At 42.8% G+C, this 24,500-nt stretch overlaps 4 protein-coding genes and 1 non-coding gene across 17 annotated transcripts; 3 read left to right on the top strand and 2 right to left on the bottom strand.

The window, feature by feature from the left end:
- The first annotated feature begins 77 nt into the window (after window positions 1-77).
- Window positions 78-14,634, top strand: LOC127776657 (pentatricopeptide repeat-containing protein At3g18110, chloroplastic). Of its 13 annotated transcripts, XM_052303162.1 has the most exons (10): window positions 78-4,226; window positions 4,306-4,506; window positions 5,345-5,435; window positions 6,058-6,734; window positions 6,856-6,936; window positions 7,048-7,128; window positions 7,211-7,262; window positions 7,361-7,416; window positions 7,858-7,930; window positions 8,210-11,375. In XM_052303162.1, exons 1-4 carry the CDS (start codon window positions 727-729, stop codon window positions 6,592-6,594), a joined length of 4,329 nt encoding a protein of 1,442 aa, XP_052159122.1. In that variant the 5' UTR covers window positions 78-726; the 3' UTR covers window positions 6,595-6,734; window positions 6,856-6,936; window positions 7,048-7,128; window positions 7,211-7,262; window positions 7,361-7,416; window positions 7,858-7,930; window positions 8,210-11,375. The 13 variants fall into 13 exon arrangements, with proteins under 13 accessions (XP_052159122.1, XP_052159116.1, XP_052159117.1 ...); XM_052303156.1 differs by lacking the exon at window positions 7,858-7,930 and adding an exon at window positions 13,554-14,634 and having other exon boundaries at window positions 7,048-7,262; window positions 8,210-8,349; XM_052303157.1 differs by lacking the exon at window positions 7,858-7,930 and adding an exon at window positions 11,391-12,235 and having other exon boundaries at window positions 7,048-7,262; window positions 8,210-8,349.
- On the top strand, window positions 11,468-11,618 carry LOC127778171 (U4 spliceosomal RNA). Its single transcript, XR_008018439.1, has one exon. It is a non-coding gene; the product is annotated as a U4 spliceosomal RNA (small nuclear RNA).
- Window positions 12,111-13,546, bottom strand: LOC127776660 (glycine-rich cell wall structural protein 2-like). Its single transcript, XM_052303165.1, has one exon. It carries the CDS (start codon window positions 13,016-13,018, stop codon window positions 12,215-12,217), a length of 804 nt encoding a protein of 267 aa, XP_052159125.1. The 5' UTR covers window positions 13,019-13,546; the 3' UTR covers window positions 12,111-12,214.
- A 1,065-nt stretch (window positions 14,635-15,699) lies between the features above and the next one.
- Window positions 15,700-18,139, bottom strand: LOC127777452 (pollen receptor-like kinase 3). The gene has a single exon (XM_052304046.1). The coding sequence runs from the start codon at window positions 18,032-18,034 to the stop codon at window positions 15,953-15,955; it is 2,082 nt and encodes a 693-aa protein (XP_052160006.1). The 5' UTR covers window positions 18,035-18,139; the 3' UTR covers window positions 15,700-15,952.
- Window positions 18,140-19,495: 1,356 nt separating this feature from the next.
- On the top strand, window positions 19,496-23,712 carry LOC127777870 (25.3 kDa vesicle transport protein). Its single transcript, XM_052304487.1, has 6 exons — window positions 19,496-19,671; window positions 21,021-21,261; window positions 21,885-22,045; window positions 22,134-22,280; window positions 22,565-22,641; window positions 23,252-23,712. Exons 2-6 carry the CDS (start codon window positions 21,074-21,076, stop codon window positions 23,333-23,335), a joined length of 657 nt encoding a protein of 218 aa, XP_052160447.1. The 5' UTR covers window positions 19,496-19,671; window positions 21,021-21,073; the 3' UTR covers window positions 23,336-23,712.
- The last annotated feature ends 788 nt before the right edge of the window (window positions 23,713-24,500 follow it).

The raw sequence follows: 24,500 nt of genomic DNA, 5'->3' as shown, positions 1-24,500 counted from the left end.
CTTTGAGGTACTCCAAGGTTGTTTGGGATGCATATGCGATTTAGTATTTGCCATTTCTTGCTGATGATTGATGCTGAACATTTCTAATAGAACGAGTTAGGCCATGTTTTGAATTTCTGAAAATTCTCCTGGTTACTGTGGTTGTTGCTGGAACAGAAACTGATTAGGGGCTGTTCACTTTGATGCTAAAAAAAACTTACTAAATTTTGGTATAGTTGTCAAAATTTTGACAGGATTTTTTATATACTTTATCTATTTTACAATGTAAGTTATTCTAGCATTTCCCATATTTGTATTGATGTTAATGAATCTAGATATAATGAATCTAGATATATATATGAATGTGAGAAATGCTAGAATGACTTACATTGTGAAACGGAGGGAGTAGTTACCAAAATTTGGTAGCAAACTAAATGTAACCACTTTTTTAACGTCAAAGTGAACAGACCTGAAGTTTAGCTATCCAAATATGCCCCAAACGTTCAAATCCAAACGAAATATGTTGAAAAATTGAAATTATGTCGGCCTGTCAGAGGCTCTTTCATCGCTTCTGAAACACTGAAACTGCAGCTACGAAATTTGAGACAGATTTTTCAGGAGCAGGGAGACGCGCGAGGAAAAATATCTTGCGCTCGATTAGTGATTACCCGCTCAAACTCCCGCAACGTTATCATCTCCACTCTTCCACCTCCATGCCCATGCGCGACTGATCCGCCGCCCAACGCGATGCCTCTCATGGCCGTCGCCTCCAAACCCTTCCTCTCCACCTCCACCTCCACCTCCTCGCGCCACATCCGCCGCGCCACCGTCGCCACGGCCGCGGCCGCGGCGCCGGATGATTTCGACTACCCCCTCGCCGACCCCTCCGTCCGCTGGCCACACCTCCGCTTCCCCCACCTCCCCTCGCCTCGCTTCCCCGCCGCGCCCGTGGCGAGGCCCTCGGAGGGAGGAGAGGAGGAGGAGGCGGCGGCGGGGCCCTCGTCGGCCGCCGCCTCCGCCTCCGCCCTCGAGCCGCTCGACGAGCGGGCGCACCGCGGGAGGGTGAAGAAGCTCAGCAAGCTCGCACTGCGGCGGGCGCGGGACTGGCGCGCGCGCGTCGCGGGCCTCGCGGACCGCGTCCTGGCGCTGGCCCCCGGCGCGCCCGTCGGGGACGTGCTCGACGGCGCGCGCCCCGCGCCGGACGAGCTCGCGTTCGTCGTGCGCGCGGTGGGGGTGGCGTCCTGGCGGCGCGCGCTCGACGCCTTCGAGTGGCTCGTCGCGAGCGGCGGCGGGCGTGCCCCGGGCCCCCGCGTCGTCGCCGTCGTCCTCGGCGTCCTCGGGCGCGCCCGCCAGGACGCGCTCGCGGAGGATGTCTTCCTCCGGTTCGCCCGCGAGGGTGCCACCGTGCAGGTGTTCAATGCCATGATGGGCGTCTACGCTCGTTCTGGCCGCTTCGACGACGCGCGCCAGCTGCTTGACGCAATGCGTGACCAGGACATCGAGCCTGACCTCGTTAGCTTCAATACCCTTATCAATGCCAGGGCCAAGTCTGGGTGTTTGGCCGCTGGTGTCGCTCTTGAGCTCCTACATGAAGTCCGGCAAGCTGGGCTGAGACCGGATGCTATCACTTACAACACCCTCATCAGTGCTTGCTCACAAGGTTCTAATTTGGATGATGCAGTGGCGGTGTTTGAGGAGATGATAGCTTCAGAGTGTCGGCCAGATTTGTGGACGTACAATGCCATGGTCTCCGTGCATGGCCGGTGCGGGAAGGCACAGGAGGCTGAGCTGATGTTTAAGGAGCTGGTTGAGAAGGGTTTTCAGCCGGATGCAGTCACATACAACTCGCTCCTTTATGCTTTCGCGAAGGAAGGCGATGTGGAGAGGGTGGAGCGTGTGTGTGAGGAATTGGTTAAGGCTGGTTTCAGGAAGGATGGGATTACTTATAATACCATGATTCATATGTATGGAAAGATGGGCAGGCTTGACTTGGCGCTTGGGTTGTATGATGAGATGAGGGCTATAGGCTGCACTCCAGATGCTGTGACCTATACTGTTTTGGTTGATTCTTTAGGGAAGATGGATAGGATTTCTGAGGCAGGGAAGGTGCTGGAGGAGATGGCTGATGCAGGATTAAAGCCAACTTTGGTAACTTTCAGTGCTTTGATATGTGCATACGCCAAAAGTGGGAGGCAGGATGATGCGGAGCGTACATTTGATCGTATGGTTGAGTCAGGTGTCAAACCTGATCGTTTGGCCTATTTGGTTATGTTAGATGTTTTTGCAAGGTCTGATGAGACTAGAAAGCTGATGGTTCTGTACCGGGCTATGATCAAGGATGGATATAAGCCAGATGATGGTTTATATCAGGTCTTGCTTGCTGCACTCGCAAAGGGAAATGAACACGATGAGATTGAAGGAGTTATCCAAGACATGGAGGCCGTTTTTGAAATGAATCCACTAGTAATATCCAGTATACTCATCAAGGCTGAATGCATTTCTCAGGGTGCTAGTCTGTTAAAGAGGGCATGCCTCCAAGGATATGAGCCTGACGGTAAGAGCCTACTGTCCATTTTAGACGCATATGAAAAAATGGGTAAGCATGAAAAAGGTCTCTCTTTGCTTGAATGGATCCGGCAGCATGTTCCCAACTCCCACAACTTAATATCTGAATGCTCGATCATGCTTTTGTGCAAAAATGGGAAGATTGTTGATGCCATTCAGGAGTACAGTAGAAAACAAATGTTAAAACGTGGATCCTTTGGTCAAGACTGCGACTTGTATGAGTACTTGATTACTTACCTTGAGGAGGCTGAGTTATTTCCCGAAGCTTGTCAAGTGTTCTGCGATATGCAGTTTCTTGGCATAGTTCCTTCCCAAAAGATATACCAGAGTATAATTTACACATACTGCAGATTGGGTTTCCCAGAAACGGCTTATCAATTGATGGATGATGCTGCGCGATCTGATATTTCCTTGAACATTCTTTCATGCAGAGTAGCAATGATTGAAGCGTATGGTAAGTTAAAACTCTGGCAGCAGGCAGAAAATTTTGTGAAAGGATTGAAGCAGGAGTCTGGTGTTGATAGAAGGATTTGGAATGCTTTAATACATGCATATGCTGAGAGTGGCCTTTATGAGCATGCAAGGGCAATCTTTGACATTATGATTAAAAAGGGTCCTCTACCAACTGTTGAATCAGTTAATGGAATGATGAGAGCATTGATTGTTGATGGCAGGCTGGATGAGTTGTATGTGGTTGTTCAGGAGCTTCAAGATTTAGACATCAAGATCAGCAAAAGCACAGTACTCCTTATGCTTGAAGCTTTTGCAAAAGCTGGGGATGTATTCGAGGTAATGAAAATATATAATGGGATGAAGGCAGCAGGATACTTGCCAAATATGCACCTCTACAGAATTATGATCTCCTTGCTCTGCCATAATAAACGATTCAGAGATGTCGAATTGATGGTTGCAGAGATGGAGGGAGCAGGATTCAAACCAGATCTCGTGGTACTTAATACCCTTCTTTTAATGTATACTGGGACAGGAAACTTTGACAGGACAATAGAAGTATATCATAGTATTCTGGAAGCTGGATTAGAGCCTGATGAGGATACATATAATACTCTTATAGTCATGTACAGTAGAAACTTTAGGCCTGAAGAAGGTTTTACTCTCTTGTATGAAATGGGTAAACGGGGTTTGACACCCAAGTTAGAATCCTACAAAATCTTGCTTGCTGCATCTGGAAAAGCAAAACTCTGGGAGCAAGCTGACCTGCTTTTTGAAGAAATGAGAACAAAGGGATATCGGTTAAATAGATCTATCTACCACATGATGATGAAAATATATAGGAATGCCCGCAACCATTCCAAAGCCGAGCACTTACTATCAGCAATGAAAGAGGATGGGATTGAACCAACCATCGCTACCATGCATATCCTCATGACTTCTTATGGGACTTCTGGGCACCCAGACGAAGCTGAGAAAGTCCTGAACAGCTTGAAATCTTCTAATTTGGAAATTAGCACTTTACCATACAGTACTGTTCTCGATGCTTACTTGAGAAATCGTGACTACAGTCTTGGAATCACAAAGCTTTTAGAAATGAAAAGAGATGGTGTAGAACCAGATCATCAAGTCTGGACAAGTTTCATCAGGGCTGCTAGTTTGTGCGAGCAGACTGATGATGCCATTCTTCTTCTAAAGTCTTTGCAGGATTGTGGATTTGACCTTCCCATTAGGTTGATATTGTACTTGATTATGTTCATAATGTTCCGTATTTTTTTTTTCATCAGTGATTAAATCTTACATCTTCTGCAGGCTCCTTACTGAGAGGACTTCGTCTCTGTTTACTGAGGTTGACAGCTTTCTAGAAAAACTTGGGACACTAGAAGATTCTGCTTCGTTGAACTTTGTAAATGCACTGGAAGACCTGTTATGGGCATTTGAACGTCGAGCAACCGCTTCATGGATTTTCCAATTGGCTGTAAAAAGAAGCATATACCATCATAATATCTTTCGGTATTTGCAACAATCTCTAACTCCGAAGATTTTCATTTGAGGCTATGCTCTATTTTCAGATTCAGCATGCCAGATGCAGCATTTCCAGTTTACTTGACCATTATAGGTACCCACTAGCAGAGTTCCACTTTTGGTTCACATGCACACCTGTGCACACGAAGAAGCTGATAAATTACAGTGACTTCGTGAACAACATTAATTGCAAAATAAGTGAGCCAGAAAATCCAGCCATAAGATACATTGATGTTTTATTTTTATTTTTTTAATCTGGACATTCAAGAGCTATAAAACAAGTAGTTAGCTTATAACATGTTTGGCCCACAGATGGCCCAGACAGGCAACTGGCTAGCAATATGAGTCTAGGTGTCATCTCAAAGAGTCAATCTGCTATAGTATTCTTACATTGGTGTGTTCTTCAACACTAGGATAGCTGAAACGTTTGACTAACATGGTCTGGTCTTATTTTTTGCTTCGTTTTATTTGTATCTGTTGGAACAAATTGTCCCAACAACATGGCAGGGACCTTCCTCTTCGTGAGAGGAAGTCCTTGCTAGTGAACAGTAGAGGGGAGGAGAGCATGAGGGTGAGGATGACAGTCCATGGATGGAATGGATGGGGATGAGGACAATATCTGATGATTTTTTATGATACTTGGCCTTACCTTGATCTTTTAGGGGACTTTCCATTTCTTCACATGCCTTTGTTTATGAGTTGAAATTGCTTACGTAATTCTAGATGACTAGGTTTAATTTCCTTATGATTATGAGTATTGGTAAATCCAAAGCGGAACGATTGTTTCTACTGTATTGATTAATCATTTTCTTGGTGAATGGCTCAGAGTGGAAGAAAAAGATTGGGGAGCTGACTTACGCAAGTTGTCTGCTGGGGCTGCTCTTGTTGCTCTAACATTGTGGCTTGATCAGATGCAAGTAGGTCTTAAAAATAATATTATTTTTTATATGGTGTTGCATTAGTTGATTGAAAGAGACCAAATCAATGATTAAAAACTTGTTTTGAGTGGAGAAATAGTAAAGTTTGTTCACTAGCTTTACTTATAGTGTATTGTTTTTTTGCCATTGTCATGACTATGGACAGTACAGCACACACTTTTGAGTCAAATGAACTATAAATTAAGAAGAATGAAGTGACTACAGACAAGTAAAATGTGTGGAATGTAGGCTATTTATCTCAGTTGTAGTGTCTAATGCATTTCTACCTTTGTTTGACATTGTATGCAATTTTCACGTAGAGAATCGTGATAGGTTTTGTGACAGTAACATGATGAAGCATTGTCCTCCTTTTTTGCTAGTCTATTGGCTTGAAGCACAAATTAATTTTTGTCCATATCGAGGGCACAAATATTGTTGAATCTACCAATTGGCGGCAACCTGAATATTCCCCTAAAAAGCTTGAATGGTTGTATTGCGAATGAATTTAATACGTATCAAGTTTTCCTTTATAGCTAATATTTTGTTTGGATGGGCTTTTGTTTTGTTGATTTCTTAACTCTCCCTTTTTAAACATTACATCTGATATACTCTGCTTGTATAGGATGCTTCACTGCAGGGTGCACCAGAATCCCCCAAATCTATTGTATTGGTCACAGGAGAGGGGGAATATAACATGGTATCCTTGCGTAAAACTATCAGGGCTTACCTTTTGGAAATGGGCTCCCCTTTCCTACCATGCAGAAGTCGGTCAGGTCGCTTTGTGGTGAAGGCTTACTCTCTTAAGATGTGGCTGAAAGACTCTCCTTTTTGCCTGGACCTTGAGTTGAAAGATGCTCCCGCTCTTCCTAAAACGAACTCAATGAAGCTTACTGAAGGATATTTCATGAGAGCCGGTCTTGTACCTGTATTTAAAGATATACATGAGCGACTTGGAGAAGTATGGCCAAAGAAGTTTTCCAGACTAGCTCTATTGTCAGAAGAAAGCAGGGATGAAGTTATTAAAGCTGATATAAAAGGAAGGAAAGAAAAATTGGAGAAAATGAAAAAACAGGGTCTTGCCATAGCAAAGAGATCTAAAAGAGGACCTCGGAGAGGGAAATTTGTTAAACAACAAAGCACGCTGGAGGTTCTGAAGTAGTATTTGCTTTACTTAGTGTCAGATTTGCCTACATCAGTGAGAAGCAATGGTGATATTACCGTGGTGTTCATTGCTCACATTAGGTAGTGCGATCGAAGTTTGTTCTTTAGAGAACATAGTATTTGATTGTTTCATCCGAGGTTAGTTGATCGCAGTTGATTGGACAGCTCATATGGGAATGATGTTCTATCATGTCATTTTCTACAATGTCTAACCTACAACTTTATGGCTTCATATAAAATTTGTATAGTTTCTTTGCAGAGATGAACAAATGGTGAAGATAGCATATTTCACTCTGTGACACTGGGATGCAAAACAACAAAACCTCACGTGATATTTTAAGTAAGTTCTTTGATGTTTCAATTGGTAAAGATACTTTAATTTCAAAATTAGAGTTGTATTTGATGCACTAATTCAAACTGGTAAAAAAACTGCTTTGTTCTTGTCTCACAGATTTTATTGGTGATTTGATAACGCAGAAGATCTGATATATTATTCCTCCAGATTGTGTGAGCATGTTGCTGCCTGATGGGGGTGAATGAAACCAGCTTAGTATAAACCCCTGCAATTCAATTATTCTTGCTTATCTGTTGCACTCATGCACTAATCTTGTCAGGAACATGAGATACATTGTTACATGACTTCACATCACATCACACGACTATCAGGTGAGGCTTTATCTATGTAGGAGTTTTAATTGGCTTGAAACCTAATTTTTGCTTGCTTCTTTTCTTATTACAAGCCTTTCTTTCCTTATGCGTTGTAGTGCGGGTTAAGCTGGTGTTATTAACTATGGTGATTTCATTGGTTCGTGCCTCTATGGTAAGAAACATATTGATTATGAAGATATTTCTTCGGTCAATGACCTGATAAAGAAGAAGAGTGCTTGTGATGTGTAATTCTGATATAGACATCTAGTTCTTCACAGTAGTTTAATTTCATATTGGAGAACATAGGACAAAAATTCTTTACAAGATAGTTTCTAGTTGACCATGTGAATAGTTTCTAGTTGACCATATTAACTATACTGTTCTGTTACTTATTAGGACCCTGTCGCTATATATGGGAGAATCATTCATTTCCATTTTCCAACAATAGATATAAATCTCACCATAGAGCCTTTAGGGGAAATTTTAGCCTCAAGTTTCTGTAGAGCTACAGCATACAGCGGAATTTCAGAAAGTTTTGTTTTTTTAGATAATGGATCAGAAAGTTTTCTGATGCTCTGATAGTCTAATTAATGCTTTTGTGCCCAACCTGAAGGCACCTACATCGTGAATCTCGATGCCCATGCAACAAGAAGCTGATTCTCCTCGGAAAACTTGCCCTTAGAAAAGTAGGGCTTGTTCACTTCGCTAACATTTTCAACCTTACTAAGTTTTTGGCATTGCCAAATTTTGATAAGATTGCTAAAATTTTGGTAAGATTTCATATGTACTTATTAAAATTTGGCAACAAACTAAACGTACCCAAAATTTTAGCAACTTTACCAAAAAATAGTATGGTTAAAAATGACATCAAAGTGAACAGGCCCGTAATATTTCAGTTATATCAATTCTCTATGACTATTTGCCTTTGAATTATGAAGTAACCAAACCTTTGCCCTTCTTTTCAGGTATGTCGATGCTCTAAATGCTTTATGAAGATATGCGGGAGGGGATGGCTTGATTATTTTGGCTTTCTTAATCTTGATCACCTCGCATGAACAATTCAACACTGTACAAGCCGTATGTGTTACTCCCTCCGTTTCACAATGTAAGACATTCTATCATTTCCCACATTCATATCTATCTATCTATTATATACTAAAAGTCCATTAAACTTCCTATAAACGCTCTCAAGCTGCCACGTGGCACTCTGATAAATTAGAGAAAATCCTAGAAATTATAAGAAAAAAGCAAAACACTACCCCTTCATTTTTACTTAAATTGATGGGTCCAATATTATACACCGTTAGATGAAATTGATCTTAAAACAAACCAAATACTATGGGTCTCACCTCTCCTCTTTATACGTGCATAGGTAGGTCATGTACGGGTATGTAGTACGTACGCCTCCCTCCCTTTTGTTTCTTTTTTTACTTCTTTTTTCCATTTATACAATTGATAATTTTACAAACAAAGAATATACCATCATATAATTCTTTATAAACACATGTAACTAAATTAGCTCTATAATCTTTGAAAATAAAATTTACACCATATTATATGTTTACCCATTAAATCAATAATGTAAGATAGTTTCCACTTAAACCGGTGTACTATTATTTTTAAATAATGCACTATTTTAAAATAAAATTTACACAATTATACTGTGTACCTATCAAATAAACAATTTAAGATCTATATTAACTAATATATACGTGCACTTAAACAGATAGACCCATTATTTAAATCATTAGATCTATTTTTATAATTACTTTGGACTATTATTCTCAAATAATACATTGTTTTAAAATAAAGTCTACACCATTATATTGTGTACCCATTAAATTAACAATTTAAAATATATATTAACTAATTTATATTTACACTAGAACAAGTATGACCCATTATTTAAATCATCGGATTTATTATTAATAACTAAAGTGTCTAAAGTTCTCTTTTTGGCCCGCTGCATAATGCACGTCTACACCTTTTCCTTTCACATGTGTGACAAAGCGTCATGTCTGAGGCATCTCAGGTGATCATGACCGCTGCAGCTACCGATTTTGTTAATAACATGAAAAGAAAATTAAATGTGTGATGCAGTGAGAGAAGAATTAAGCACCGTGGGAACACTTAGCTCTGTTTAAGCCGAAATCGATAGTTGATTACATATTAATTATAATGTATTGTGTTATGTTGCATTCAGATTTTGTATTGTTTGTTCGTAAATCATTATGTTACAATATCAATAGAACTCTTACTAGGATAAGAGTGTTATAAGGGAGTTTAAGGCTCTATTTTTTCCCTGATTCCATCTTTTGGATTTTCGTTTCCACGCTCTACGCTTTCCAAGTTCCTAAATGGTGCTTTTCTTAAACATCTTTTTAACTTTTTAGAAGTTAATTCATTCGTTTATAATCTCAAATAGCTATCACATGAATCAAATAATTCATCAATTTCAATTGTCCTAAACCCTAAACCCTAAGTAGTACATAATTATAATTTTTTCATGCGAGTCATGGTGATCAGTAAATTAGTGATCAACGCATAATCAAAGTCGTAAGATGAATCTGTAAGAGCTACTATAAAAAATTGTAAATAGATCTGTATATAAACACGGACGAAGCTATAATGAATATTAACATATATCCCATGCATATATATTACATGGTTAATATTATAATTACATGTGGTAAGTACATTAAAATATCTTAAAATGCCCTCAAGCTGTCACATGGTGCTCTAATAAATTAGAGAAAATATTAGAAATTCTAAGAAAAAAAGCAAAGTATCTATTACTTGATTTTCACTTAATCGATGGGTCCAATATTATAAATCATTAGATTAAATTGATCTTAGAACAAACTAAATACTACGAGGTTCCACCTCTCCACCTTCGGTACGCACCTACGTACGTGGGTACCTACGCTTCCCCTCCCTTTTATCTATTTTTCCCTTTCTTCTTTTTCTCCATGTATACGCTTCCCTCCCTTTCTTATTGTATCATGCACCTTCATGAGACGATTTAATCACAAGAATTTTAAGTATCTTGCTCTCACCTTTTCATTTATAGCCATACTACAAGCAATAGTTTATTATTTACTCGAGAAAAAGAACATGATTCAAAAGTCGTAAGTACTTAATCCATCTACTATTCAAAAGTTTATGAATGGATTTTTAAAATCCTTAAGAAAATAGAACCCTTAAATTATTACAAAATACCCCCTCCGTTTCGAAATGTTTGACACCGTTGACTTTTTAGCACATGTTTGACCGTTCGTCTTATTCAAAAACTTTTGTGAGATATGTAAAATTATATGCCTACATAAAAATATATTTAACAATGAATCAAATGATAGGAGAAGAATTAATTATTACTTAAATTTTTTGAACAAGACAAACGGTCAAACATGTGATAAAAAGTCAACGGCGTCAAACATTTCGAAACGGAGGGAGTAACAGTATCTAAACTTTAGTTTGCCCTTAATCTATCAGATAAAATTTTTGAACAAACAGTAAAAATCTTATCTTTCAATAATACAAGTGCCCGAGCATGCGCGCGGGCCACCTTCCTAGTTGATGTTAATGAATCTAGACATATATATGTCTAGATTCATTAACATCAATATAAATATGAAAAATGCTAGAATGACTTACATTGTGAAACGGAGGAAGTACAAAAATAGATTTGGAGATACTCTCAGTGACCATGTACTTTTCTGAAAGACAACCTGAGTTCACCCTGTGATCCAGTCTCTTGAACAGTTGAACTACATCAAGATTTCACACGAAAGTGTCTTACAGCAAGTGCCCAGGGTATACTACTCATTGATGACAGAAGAGTTCTCTTTCTTTTCTAAAACAACAAAGACGTGCTTGGGTATCTGACTTATATTAAGGGGGTGTTTGGAAACTACGCACTAAATTTAGTCCCTTTCATAAAAGCATAAGTTCCTATGGTAGGGACTTATATTTTTGTGAGAGGGACTAAAGTTTAGCCCCACTTTAGTCCCTCCAACCAAACAACACCTAAGGAAACAATAACATTACAGAAAAGATCATAGCAAAAGAAACTGCAAATAAATTTAAGGAAAATTATAAAAAGTTGGAAACCACGGATAACGGTTTGATTTTCCATGTTTAGTTTAGTACCACCTCGGCTGTCCAGGGAGATGTGCGGGAGCGCTGCGGGTATAAAGAGGGGAGGTGGGCTAACGTTAGAAGGCATCTTTGCGCTTGGGGCAATGACGCAGCTTATGAGGTTATACCGAGGCGCGTCAATTGCTGGTTGAAAACTATTTCCAAACCCCCTCTTTGGCCCACCTGGGCCACTGAGAATTTCTGGAAGGGCTCTTTCTCTTCGGAGAGAGTAAAGCCCTATAATTCAAATTAATTTTAATTTTTTATCCAACTTTTGTACTCATTTTGTTCATGTTGTAAAGTGTTCTATCTTCTGGTATATTACTTTCCTTTCCGGCTGCCGGAATTCCTATATATGTGAGTCGATCGTTACTCCGCCTCGGACATGAACGTTGTTTCATTAAATTTCAAGTTTTACATGTTCATCAAACTTCATGCCTTCACCATACAGTGATAACACGCAAGACCTCGCGTGCCAAGTTTCTTTTGTTAGGATTATCACCGCCATTCAAATATTAAAAAAAAGAGAAGAAGCTAGCATTCACTAACCACGGATTATATTATCACATTTCCATGCTGAGCCTAGAGACCTAGACCCTGGATTTATTCATATACTTTGTAAGACAACAAATAACAAATTTCACAAAGATTATACAAGCACACTTACATTGCTATAGCAGCAGCATATGCCATGCAAGATGACTACTTTTATTACATACAGCCATGGCAAAGTAGTAATATTTAAATGCACACAACCCGTTTGTATCTTCAGCAATCACAATCAGTAGTATCGATGTAGCCATTTAATTGACATGCCGGATCAAATGAATGCTCTATGGGTGCCAACCGGCCGATCCGGATCCACTTCCTGAGCCACTTCCGGAACCACTACCGCCTGGGCCACTTTGTCCACCACCACCGCCACCACCTTGACCGCCTGCTTGAGCATATCCGCCGTATGGCCCATATCCACCAGATTGACCATATCCGGAACCAGAGCCTGAGCCATACCCTGACCCGCCATTTTGTCCACCACCACCACCTCCACCACCGCCTCCTCCTTGAGCATATCCTCCACCATATGGACCATATCCCCCGGCTTGACCATAGCCAGAACCAGAACCGGAACCATATCCAGAACCACTATTTTGACCACCACCGCCGCCTCCACCGCCGCCACCTCCTTGAGCATATGCTCCACCACCGTAAGGGCCATATCCACCGGCCTGACCATAGCCAGAACCGGAACCTGAACCATACCCAGACCCACCATTTTGTCCACCGCCGCCTCCGCCACCACTGCCACCTCCTTGAGCATAGCCTCCATAAGGCCCGTATCCTCCAGCTTGACCATACCCAGAACCAGATCCTGAACCATACCCAGATCCACCATTTCCGCCTCCACCACCGCCTCCTCCACCACCACCGCCTCCACTAGCATACCCACCAGGTCCACTTGCCTGGCCATACCCAGAGCCAGAGCCAGATCCCCACCCAGAACCATTCCCTGACCCACCACCACCTCCCCCTCCTCCACCGCCGCCCCCGGCGCTAGCATATTTCCGTGGCAAAGCATTGGACAGCCCAATGCTCAGTAGCACGGCGAAGCTAAGAGCTACAAACTTGGTTCTGGCCATTTTGAACTTGTTAGATTGAAGAATGGGATGGATGCAAAATTGTAGATGGCATTGGCACTTATATATAGTGCCGGAGACACAATGGATGCAAGGCTGTAGTGCACAATGACACTCTATCAAGATGATCGATGCAGCTTCCTTCGCGAACGAGCAATAGACAAATATATGGGTTTGGTATATAATGACTTTAACATGACATTTTCTGACTGTTACGTGTGGATTTGAGTTGATAATACTGCTAGCGCTGCATGGTACGTCAGGGTAGATACCACGCGCGTACTAGAAATTCAGGCATTTGACCATGCAATCCGTTGCAGAGTGAGATAACAATGTATATCTAGCTATGTACCATAAAGCACCCAAGAGTTGCCACTAGTATTACCATAAATGCAGAGACGACGTCCTTAATTAATTAATTTGTTTTGGTATGCAAAGTCTAAGGCGCGTTGACATCACCTACTATTTAATTAGTACACACCAAATGGGCTACTTAACTTGTCTAATACTTGTGGCGCATGCCTGCACACTGTACCAGTCTGAAACTCTGAAGTCTCTGATGAACAAATCGAACGGTGCAGTGTCCACAAGCCTGAAGCCTGCATAAATTCATGCCAACTTTGACTAATACATGCAGGTTCTCTGTCTGTATGTGTGACGGCCTTTTGTTAGGTGTCCTACTACAGGTGCTAGAAATGCACCTAATTAAACAGCTCTGTGAGCCTCTGACGCATTCAATTACAAACTGCAAGATTTTTGGCTGAATAAAGCCCATAGATCGATCAGAACGACGTATTGTAGAAGCTTGAAAAGGATTAGGGGGAGAGCGAGCGAGCTTGTAATGGTATTTGCAGACTTGCTATAAAAAAAACTGTTGTTTGCAGATGGTTCTTGAATTCTTGACATAGTTCTATAAACAAAAGAATTCTTGACATAGTTCTAAAAACAAAAGAATTCTCGACATAGTATATGTGCAAGTGCGATCATGAAGTGAGTAGTTTGACACCATCAATAATCAGATCAATGAGCTGAGTCATCAAGTAGATTACCGGAGATTTCGTGTCCAGGAAAGTTTTTTTTTTTTTACATAAGCGTGCAAGCTGGAGCGCAAAAAATTTACTACAAACTTGGACGCACAAGCAATCTCAATCTGTTTACCTGGCGAACTGTGAACTGTTAAGCATTCAGACATTGAGAGAGGATTATAATATGCAGAGACCATTACATGCTAGAACGAGCCACGCAGCGACGCGTAGCGTGTGATGAGTATATACATCGCTCATGCACTTCACCTGTCGCCATGTCAGCAACTTCACTGAACCATAAACCAAGACGAAAGAATTGATCACGCAACAGTTTAACTAGGGGTGTGTTTAGTTCACGTCAAAATTGCAAGTTTGGTTAAAATTGAAACGATGTTGACAGAAAAGTTTGAAGTTTGTGTGTGTAGGAAAGTTATGATGTGATAGAAAAGTTAAAAGTTTAAAGAAAAAGTTTAGAACTAAACAAGAGCTTGAAGTTGGAAAGAGACTGACGAAATGAGCATTGTACACATGACACATGCATATGGAGTATCAGTTGGAGAAAATATGTACGCTGCAAACCATATATGTTACGCAAAATTATACATCTATTTTTCAATCCTACGATAATTTTCAGGTTTATACTACTTATTTTCCCGTTCAGATCGATTTCTCCTATCAGACTCCCTAACCGAAGTGGAAATTTGAATTGGCTGGGGGCATTCAGTAAATTTGGTAAAGCTAGGTTCGTGGGCCAAATTAGAACCACCATTGGTTTTGTTGCGATCCAAATTATAATGGGCCTAATTAATTTCCCGAGGGCCCGATCGAGCACTGACTCGCTGTGGACCAGGCCGTGTTCCATCCCGGCGGCCGGAGGCCGGAGCGCCACCGGCGGCCCATCCGCCCTCGCCTGCCTGCTTCCGACGAAATCCTGACTAGTACAAGTACTAGAGTCCCATTGGTAACCCTAATAAGCCAAAACAAAAATCAAAAATTAAATTTCCAAACTAAATTTTGAAGTTGATATTAAAATATTTCAAAGGTTTATTTCAGTATTAACTTTTAAGTTGCTACCGACACATATATAAAAGTTTTACCTATAAATTAATTTTTATTATTTGTAAGTCATTTTGGCTTATTAAGAAATATGTACAAACGATGAGGACCTAGATTGAAGCTAGACCTATGGAACAAGCTGCTCGGCCTCTACTCCTCCGTGGCCTGCCCCGCCTCGCGCACAGCCTGTTCGACGGAATGTCCCGAGCGGGACGCCGTCTCGTACAACACCCTTATTATGCGCCTTGGTCACATATGTTAGGATTTTTTTTATTTATTTACGGAGGGAGTCACGAATATGAGAACTTGCTACACCATCTTTTCTTTCATTGTTGACAGAAAGAATATTAATTTTTAGCCCTAGGGCCTAGGATGACTCCGTAGACCTGTGAGTATAGTTTTTGTGGTTGATTTATAGCTCTATAGTGTAACAAATTTGTCGAAAAAGTATAGTGTAACAAATTTGGATTGAACAACTTATGTTTTAGTAAGGGTATCTTTGAACTGTTTTTTTTTTTGAAAAGTCTTTAAACTGTTTTTAACTTCTCTAAGGAAACGATAACCTAAATCACAAAAATATGACCTCACTAATTGCAAGTTCGGCAATCCATTTTAAACGAGAAAAATTCTGCAAGAATCTGGTTGGATCGATGTGTATTGTTTGATATTTCTGCCTTTGAAAATTGAAATGCTCCTGTGTGTGCGATACTGGACGCAGAAACAGTTTCTTTTCTTCCTGAAGGCTTTAGCTATTGCTGACATAGATAAACAAGAGAGAATTTTGACCCTCGCTTGCCTCGCCGACTTACCAAAAAAAAAAAAAGGTCTCCGGCCAGCCACCTCGCCGCCGGCCGTCTCACGACGAGTAGTCGTTGCTACCTCGCCGGGACGACCGCTCGCCGACGCTTGTGATCCGCTGCATGGACCCGTCTCGCACGTACTGGGCGTGCGACGAGCTTCTGCTGCTCTCGCCACCGGCCGCTTGATGCCTCTCCCTCACCGTCGCCATGGCCGCGGCGACCACCTCCTCCACCCTCGCCGCGGCGACCTTCATGTCCGGCCGCTTGTCGGCGTCCGTCTCGACGCAGTCGACGGCGACGCGCATGAGCCGCGCCATGTCCGGCAGCGCGAACTTCCACGCCGACGTGATGGCCTTGTCGAACAGGTCCCGCTCGTAGCCGTCGGCGATCGCCGACGTCGCCCACATGACGAGGTCCGTGCCGCCCTTGGCGTTCTGGAGGTATAGGGACGGGAACTTGCCGGTGAGGAGCTCGAGGAGGACGATGCCGAGGCAGTAGACGTCGGCCTTGGCGCCGACGGGGTGTCCGGCGGCGCACTCCGGCGCCCGGCGCGCGATCATGGAGTTCGGCGACTGCATGTGGTTGATTAGGCCGGAGTAGCCGAAGTCGACGAGGAGCGGCTCGAAGTCCGGCGCGAGGAGGATGTTCGCCGACTTGAGGTTGCCGTGTGGCACCTCGTGCCCGGCGAGCTCGCCGTGGAGGAACGCCGTGCCGCGCGCGACGCCGACGGCCACCTTGAGCCGCGTCGGCCAGTCCAGCCCCGCGTAGTCCATGCCCCGGTCGCCGTGGAGCACGTAGAGCAAGCTCCCCTTGGGGATGTACTCGTAGACCAGCAGCTTCTCGTCCCTCCGGTAATGGTAGGCCAGCGGCGGCAGCAGGTTGGCGTGGCTCATGGCGCCGAGCCGCTTCATCTCGGCCTCGAACGCGTCCTTGGTGGCGCGGTTCATGTCGCGCGCGCGCTTCACCACCACGGCCACGCCGTTCGCCATCACCGCCTTGTACGCCGACCCGTGCCCGCCGCTGCCGATCACCTCCGCCGCCGCCTTCATCAGGTCGGTCAGCCCGAACACGCCCTTGCAGTTGTTCACGATGACGAGGTCACCGGCGCCGCCGCCCAGCTCGTCCGCCTTCGCGGCCGACGCGGCGCGCCGATGCCCGCGGAGCGACGACCCCGTCCTCTTCCCCAGCCACGACGCGCTCCGCTTCCCCGTCGTCGAGAACTGCTTCACCATGTACACCGGCGGCCTCTCGTCGAGACCGTCGCCGCCGCGGTGGGCGGGGTCGAAGTCGTGGACGCGGCTCGACCGGTTGCAGCACAGGCAAAGCACGAGCGCCACCACGACGACCGAGACGAGCAGCGTGACGAACGCCATGGGCGACCTCTTGGACGAGCTCGCCGCCGCCGCCTGCACACGCTTGCACGGCCGGTCGGAGGTCGGCACGTAGCAGAGGTACTGGTTGCCGCCGAACCTGCCGGCGTCGAACTTCCGGAAAGCCTCCGGGACGACGCCCTCGAGGTCGTTCCAGGAGATGTCGAACACCTTGAGCGCCGGCGGCGGCAGCGGCGGGAGCTCGCCGGAGAAGGCGTTGTGCGCGAGGTGGAGCTCAAGAAGCGACGTGGCCTGCGCGATGGACGCCGGGATGGCGCCGGAGAGCTCGTTGTGATCGAGCCAGAGCTTCTTGAGGTGGCTGAGCTTGGAGAAGAAGTCGTCCGGGAGGACACCGGTGAACTGGTTGTCGGAGAAGAACATGGACTTGATCGACGTCAGCCGGTCGACGGCGGGGAGCGGGCCGGAGAAGTTGTTGCCGGCGAACGACACGGACCGCAGGTTGTGGAAGCCGACGAGCGCGCCGACGTCGACGGTGCCGCCGAGGCGGAGGCCATTGAGGCGGAGGCCGGTGACCTTGCCGCGGGAGCACACGACGCCATGCCACTCGTGCGACCCCGGCGCGCACGGCGACTTGTCACCGTCCGTGTTGGTGATGAGCCACGACGACAGCGAGGAGGAGTTGGTGAACGACTTCTTCAGCTGCATCAGCGCCTCGGCGTCGGCCATGTTCGTCTGCGCCACCGCCACCACCGCGACGGCGGCGGCGGCGGCGGCGGCGAGGAGGAGGAGGAGGAGAGGCTGCGCCATGGCGCGCGAAGGGACGGGGAGGCCGGCGTGTGGGCGTGTGGGACGCGCGTGCCTAAGTTTGGGGGCGGGGGTATCCTGGGGCTATGTTTCTTCGCCGGCGAGGGAGCGGGCGGCTTTCGCGGGATAGCTTAGACAGCCGAGGATGGCGGGAAGGCAAATTCGCGCGTGTGAGGACGGATTTTGACCAGGACAGTTAATCTTAGAAAAAAAATTTCTAAATGTACATTTTACATGAATTAACTTATTAGATCACCTAACCCTTAAATTATTAATAATAATAGTTCACTTTATTCTTATAATAAATAACAATATTTTATTTACTCTTTCTAACACCAAATTATATTTTAAACTGAAATTTTTAGATTAAAACATCCTTAAAATGAGAAATCACATTCGCCGTAAAGGATATAAATTTCCACATTAATTATATAAAAGAACTTTAAAAAGCAAATATAATATAAAAAGAACTGAAATTTGAAACAAAAGAAATAAAAAATATTTTAAAAAGTTAATATCGAACCCGGTATGATATTAATTAAAATCCAAAATTAAAAATAAAATAAATTTTGAAATATTAAAAAAAATAAAAATAAGAGTTTAATTAGAAATACAATTTATAAATTACTAAAATTCGAAATGATAGAACAATAAATATTGAAAAAATAGACTACCTGATATACAACACAAAATTCATGAAAACTTAGAGTAAAAATTTTAAAGTTAGAAAGAAAAATTAAAATAAGAGTTTTAGTATGAGTACAATTTAAAAATAACTAAAATTTGGAATAATAAACAAGCAATATTCGAAGCAACAGTATATGAAAAACTCAATACAAGATTAGTTAAAATTCAATGCGAACCCTTTATCATATGACATGCAATAGTGCCCTTGTGTGTGCCATGACTACTACGAGTACGAGAGTTGTAAGAGTACATAAAACGACCCCCAGAACACGCCGTGAGTGGTCAAGCATGATGGATGACAACGACGGTGCCTCCACTACAGGTCGACACCACCACTACACTTGTTAGGGACGAGTGACGACGCCCCTCTGAGCGGAAACAACATGCGGACGCAAAAGAAAAAAGAGTAAAGAGGAAGAGATGGAAGAAAAAGATAGGGACTTACACGTGAGTCCTGCCATTTTTTCATGATTGTAATGCCACGTAGGCGCCACATCGGATAAAGATCCGGTCAACATGTCACGTAGGATGAAACCACCGTTCAAACCACCTGAGAAGGTAAATTGATTCGGTTTTCATAGTTGAAGGAACCTCTATACTTTTGCGGTTGAGGGATGTGATTCGCCAAAGGGAGATAGTTGAGGGAGGTAGAACAAACTTATTTCTCCTAGATGATCTCTCATCACTGTCGTGCTGTGGGCCTGGCCCGCCCGTTTGGACACCAATAGGCTAATTTCGTAATTATAATTAGGCAGTACAAGTACTTAACAAGAAAAGTGAAGCTTATCAAAAAAAAAAAGAAAAAAAAGAAGTGAAGAAGACGGAACGGTGGGGCTGTCGAAGCATCCGCGTCCTCCGGGCTCCGGCGACTCCGCGGCCGCGATCTCTTCGGCTCTCCCCGCCGGAGACGGCCACCGCGTCGCCTCCCCCTTCAACCGCCTCGATCCCTTCCTGTACGCTCCGCCTCCCCTCTCCCTTTCTCTACTCCTCTCGTTTCACTGCGGCTCGTCCAGATCCGGCCAGATCTGACGCGGCTCGAATCTATAGTGGCTGCTGCTCGTTGTGATCCGTCCAGCTGGTTGGCCTCACTGTGATCTAGTGAATGCTTTCAAGTATTGCTCGGTCTGTTCGTGTAGTTGAATTGCGTGGATCTCGCGTCATTCTAGATGGTGTTTCCTTTGCTTTTCATTTTTTGTTGATTTTTTTTACATGGGTTGATTATTTGTATCGTAATTTCAGCTATTTTTGGTCTAGTAGTTTGCTCGGGAGAATTGGGTGGTGCTAGTCGCGGAAATTGACTCATCAGACTGTCCTGTTTGCAGAGTTCCGAGTGCTGATTGATGCATTTACTGTCGCTGTGTGCTTGAGAGTAATGGTAATTTGGAGTGGGGTTTGATGCATAGGTCATTTAGTGTCTCATATTATGTCTCATGCATTATGCTTGCCCGAGGTGGCAGTACGAGCACCCAATGTTTGGAAAAATTAGGATTCATTCATCTAGGGGAGTTATCAATGCAGTATAGATAAGGGATTTGAGTGTTCTCGGTATTTGGTGAATTAAGAAGAATAGGATTTGATGTTTTTGTCCCTGCATTTCTGATTTCCCCTGTGCTAGGTTGTGTTTGTGAGCTGCTCTGTGAGGTTTATGTTTAATGGTGGCATTCTGATTCAGAATTGTTTAGATTGAAACTATGGGCTGTTCACTTTGTTGCCACTTTTAACCATACCAAAATTTGGTAAGACTACAAACCAAACACGTACTTATCAATGCTACCCTACCAAATTTTGGTAATTCTAGAAGTTTCCGCTCCTAAAAATTCTACCAAATTTTGATAAGGCAACAAACTAACACAACCAAAATTTGGTAGTGCCAAAATGTGCCGAAGTTTGACAATGCCAAATTTTGGAAGGGTTGAAAGTGGCTACAATCTGAACAGGCCCTATGTATTTCGTACATATGAATTTGGGTCCATGTTATTTTTACTTGCTGTGTAGAATGTGTATTGATATGGATTTGTGCAAAGGATTAGTCATCCTTAATCACTGGAACGTATGTGATTCTAAAATTGCCCTAAGAAATGCGATACTGCAAAATGACATGAAATGCTTCGGTGGTGGTGATGATCTCTTTCCTGGATTTCCTGCAAAAGGACATGAAATTCTTGGGCGGTGGTGCTGGTCTCTTTGCTGGATTTCTTATTTATATGTTGACTAGAAAACTAAGTATCTAATATTATGAAATATATAAAATAACACTTGAAGTTGGAACCACACCTTAATTCACCTTTTTTTCCCCTGGCAGGTTCTTTCGGTATTTTGGTGTAGTTTGCACTGGTTTCTGGATTTCTTGACAAAATGGTGAAGCTGACAATGATAGCACGTGTTACTGATGGCCTTCCACTGGCAGAAGGGTTGGATGATGGACGGGATCAGAAGGACGCTGACTTTTACAAGCAGCAAGCTAAACTTCTATTCAAAAACTTATCAAAGGGGCAACATGAAGCCTCGCGGATGTCAATTGAGACTGGGCCATACTATTTTCAGTATCCTTATGTTCTCTGTGGCTATTTTATTCTGGGTATTGTTCATGACTGTTGAATTTGTTTCTGTTCTTTTGCAGTCCGTGTGATATAGCATATCTGGCTGCTAAATATTGACATCTGAATGTGCACAGTCATTCGGATATTTTTTTTTATCAAGTTCACACGTTGCATCTCATTACATTTCTTTGCTGGTAATGAAGATTTCAAATATGCTGGATAGTTGTATGGCTACACAGGTAAACAAGAAAATGGGTAGGCATTTGATGAATCTATGTGATTGGTCCAAATTATCAATCATGACTGTACAATAGCTAGTCTATATATTCTCTAGTATTTCTCTATTTTCTATAGCATTCACTTAATTTTTAGGATCTTACAACTTGCAAGCACATGGTACTTATTTGATGCTCTTGTTGATCTTGCTATTAATATTTGAGTCCATTTATCATTACTAACTTTAAGATCATAAGCTTATTTAACCTGAGACTTACATCGTGTTCTGTTGAGAAAAGGCAGCACTCAGCACCCAGCTAATGTTGTTCTTGTAATGCATGTTTTAGCTTGTATTGGTTTGCTAAGTTTATTGCAGTGTGATCTTGTTGAACCTTAATTCAAATAAACAGTTACATCATTGAGGGGCGAGTATGCTATCTGACTATGTGTGACCGTTCTTATCCAAAGAAACTCGCATTCCAGTACCTAGAAGATCTGAGAAATGAATTCGAAAGAGTCAACGGCAGTCAAATCGAAACAGCTGCAAGGCCGTATGCGTTTATTAAGTTTGGTATGTTTCTAGAGTTCTCATGCCAGCACTTTTTTCAATTATCTACTCAAGTTCAACTGGTTGATAACGTATTCCTCTTTCTATCTAGACACATTCATTCAGAAGACTAAGAAACTCTATTTGGATACTAGAACCCAGAGGAATCTTGCGAAATTAAATGATGAGCTCTATGAGGTGCATCAAATTATGACTCGTAATGTTCAAGAAGTTCTTGGTGTCGGTGAAAAGCTAGACCGTAAGTTTGCAAATATCTCTTAGTTCTACCTTCACAGTATATGTCCTGATACAATAAACCATCAGATTTCTGTAGCATGCATCAGGCTTACCAGCTTGTCCTTTCAATAGCCTTCAAAAGCTTATTTGCACTAATGTCAACTTACTGCCTTTTGCATTTTACTGGCCTGATTCTGATGTTTTCACTACTAAAGAATTGTGCCCACCTTTACCTTTTCTTTGCACTTCATTGTGTGATAACTGATATTCCGGTTTGACTATTAAAATATTGCTCAATCTTTGCAGAGGTCACTGAAATGTCAACTAGGCTGACTTCTGACACAAGAATCTATGCAGATAAGGCTAAGGATCTCAATCGCCAGGTAATCCACTTACACAATGACATGCACAACTTTTAGCAGATGCATTTGCCTGCTGTGCAGAGTTTTTTTCTATTAGAATTGTTAGAAATATCAGTATTTATATCACTGAAACATCTGATATTATTTATGTGCAGTTAAGCATGTGCTATTCACATTAAGTAGCATACAAGTACGATGATAAAATCGCCTATACTTCCAGGACCTAAATTAATATAGTCACTATAATTCCTTGTTGCCTCCAACATTAGCAAACATTTCCATGAGCTTATTTTTAGAAGCTCCCTTTAGCTAACAAAATGATGTTTGCCAGTAGTGTTTATTACACTATTTACGATCAATTGGTCCGTTTCATTGGATTCTAGGAGCAACCTAACATTATTCCTCACGAGTTCTCTCAACCATTTAAATGAAGCAACCAAATGGCTTTAGCAGCATGCCTGGTCAGAAGTCTTGACTAGTAACGTGGATATCCACATTGGCATTTGCTAGTTTGTATCACAATGTTTGTCGTCATGTTGCCATTAATCTCAACCTGCATTCATCTACATGTTTTACCCACGTTTTTCAGCGTCTCATTTATGGTATGCACAACCCCTTTTTTTCATTTCAGGCCTTGATTCGGAAGTATGCCCCTGTTGCCATTGTGATCGGTGTAGTTTTGATGCTCTTTTGGTTGAAGAACAAGATATGGTAACTGCACTAAACTAAGGAAGCTGGGCCTGCATTACCACACTGGTGCAAGAAAAACCGAAAATTTAGGTAGATTCTGGATCAAGAGATATCAAGAGATGCTTTGGTGACTTGTATCCCGTATCTGCCCATTCAAGCGACTACTTCAGCTGCCTTTCACCCTCCTCCCGACAAGCTATTCAAGCCAATTCGTTGTAGCATACAGTAGACCTTATAACGGAACTCGGACTTGATTTTGTGAACCCTTGGAACCGTATATACAAGAGCTCTGTAGAGTTGAATTTTTTTATATTGGGATGATATTGCATTTTATTTTGCAAACTCATGTAAGAATTCAGGCTGAATATCCTATATTACAATATCTCTGCTGCATGTGACTCATCATCATCTTAAAAATGACTTATAAGAACCGGGCCACCCGGTCTGGTTTTGGAGAATTTTTTTTTCGTTGTAGCCTATTTTTGGTCATTGGCTTATAAACCGCTAATAACATAGATAAAAAAAGCTTTGTAACAAATTATTTTTGGTGCTTTGTTCAGCTGTAGCTTAACCCATGAGAGCCAAAACATTTTTAGGCCAATGTGCCATCTAAAAACCACCTAAACAGTAAGCCTGATGATCAGCTACGTGAAATAGTGATTAGGTCCTTGCCATTGCAACTATCTATTTTTTGCGTTAGCTATCGACGAGGTTTTTGTTTTTCTCTCTCTCCCCCTAGAGGCTCTCTCCTTTGTGGAACGCTTTGTTCTACATATTTCTATACCTTTTGTGTTTGGAGGTGATGAGTGCGGTTTCGTTTTCTCCTACAGTTTGATCCACACTTTCACAAAGCAAGATGCCACTCTGGAAAATAGCCGGCTTGTAAGCTGTAATCGCGATTTGCATACACCGCAGGAGCAACACCGAGAGTGAGGATTTCAGCTTCAAGGATTAGAATGTTTTTCTTTACCTCGTAGGATGGATTAGAATTATTTCTACTCCTAATAACCATCATCTCCGTCTTTGATGATCCCACAATTTCCACACAAAAAGTCTCATGTATCGCAAAGGCCTAGCTCCCTACGCGAGAAAAGTAAGCCGTGCCGCTCTTATCAGCTGATCATGTAGCAGCAACAACACCCATCATGCATGACACCAATCGGCTGCAACCTGTTTCTACTGCATCTATG

Source organism: Oryza glaberrima, chromosome 6 (assembly GCF_000147395.1).
Source record: "Oryza glaberrima chromosome 6, OglaRS2, whole genome shotgun sequence".
NCBI lineage: Eukaryota > Viridiplantae > Streptophyta > Magnoliopsida > Poales > Poaceae > Oryza > Oryza glaberrima.
Note: the sequence above shows the minus strand (reverse complement) of the source record. Positions and strands in the feature narration are given on the sequence as shown.

Bases quoted from the DNA above. Each gene is read 5' to 3' on its own strand.
- LOC127777452 (XM_052304046.1), bottom strand. From the start codon at position 18,034: ATGGCGCAGCCTCTCCTCCTCCTCCTCCTCGCCGCCGCCGCCGCCGCC.
- LOC127776660 (XM_052303165.1), bottom strand. From the start codon at position 13,018: ATGGCCAGAACCAAGTTTGTAGCTCTTAGCTTCGCCGTGCTACTGAGC.
- LOC127777870 (XM_052304487.1), top strand. From the start codon at position 21,074: ATGGTGAAGCTGACAATGATAGCACGTGTTACTGATGGCCTTCCACTG. The intron at 21,262-21,884 runs GTATCCTTATGT...TCAAATAAACAG, and splicing joins ACTGGGCCATACTATTTTCA to TTACATCATTGAGGGGCGAG. The intron at 22,642-23,251 runs GTAATCCACTTA...TTTTCATTTCAG, and splicing joins CTAAGGATCTCAATCGCCAG to GCCTTGATTCGGAAGTATGC.
- LOC127776657 (XM_052303156.1), top strand. From the start codon at position 727: ATGCCTCTCATGGCCGTCGCCTCCAAACCCTTCCTCTCCACCTCCACC. The intron at 4,227-4,305 runs GTTGATATTGTA...CATCTTCTGCAG, and splicing joins GGATTTGACCTTCCCATTAG to GCTCCTTACTGAGAGGACTT. The intron at 4,507-5,344 runs GTATTTGCAACA...TGAATGGCTCAG, and splicing joins TACCATCATAATATCTTTCG to AGTGGAAGAAAAAGATTGGG.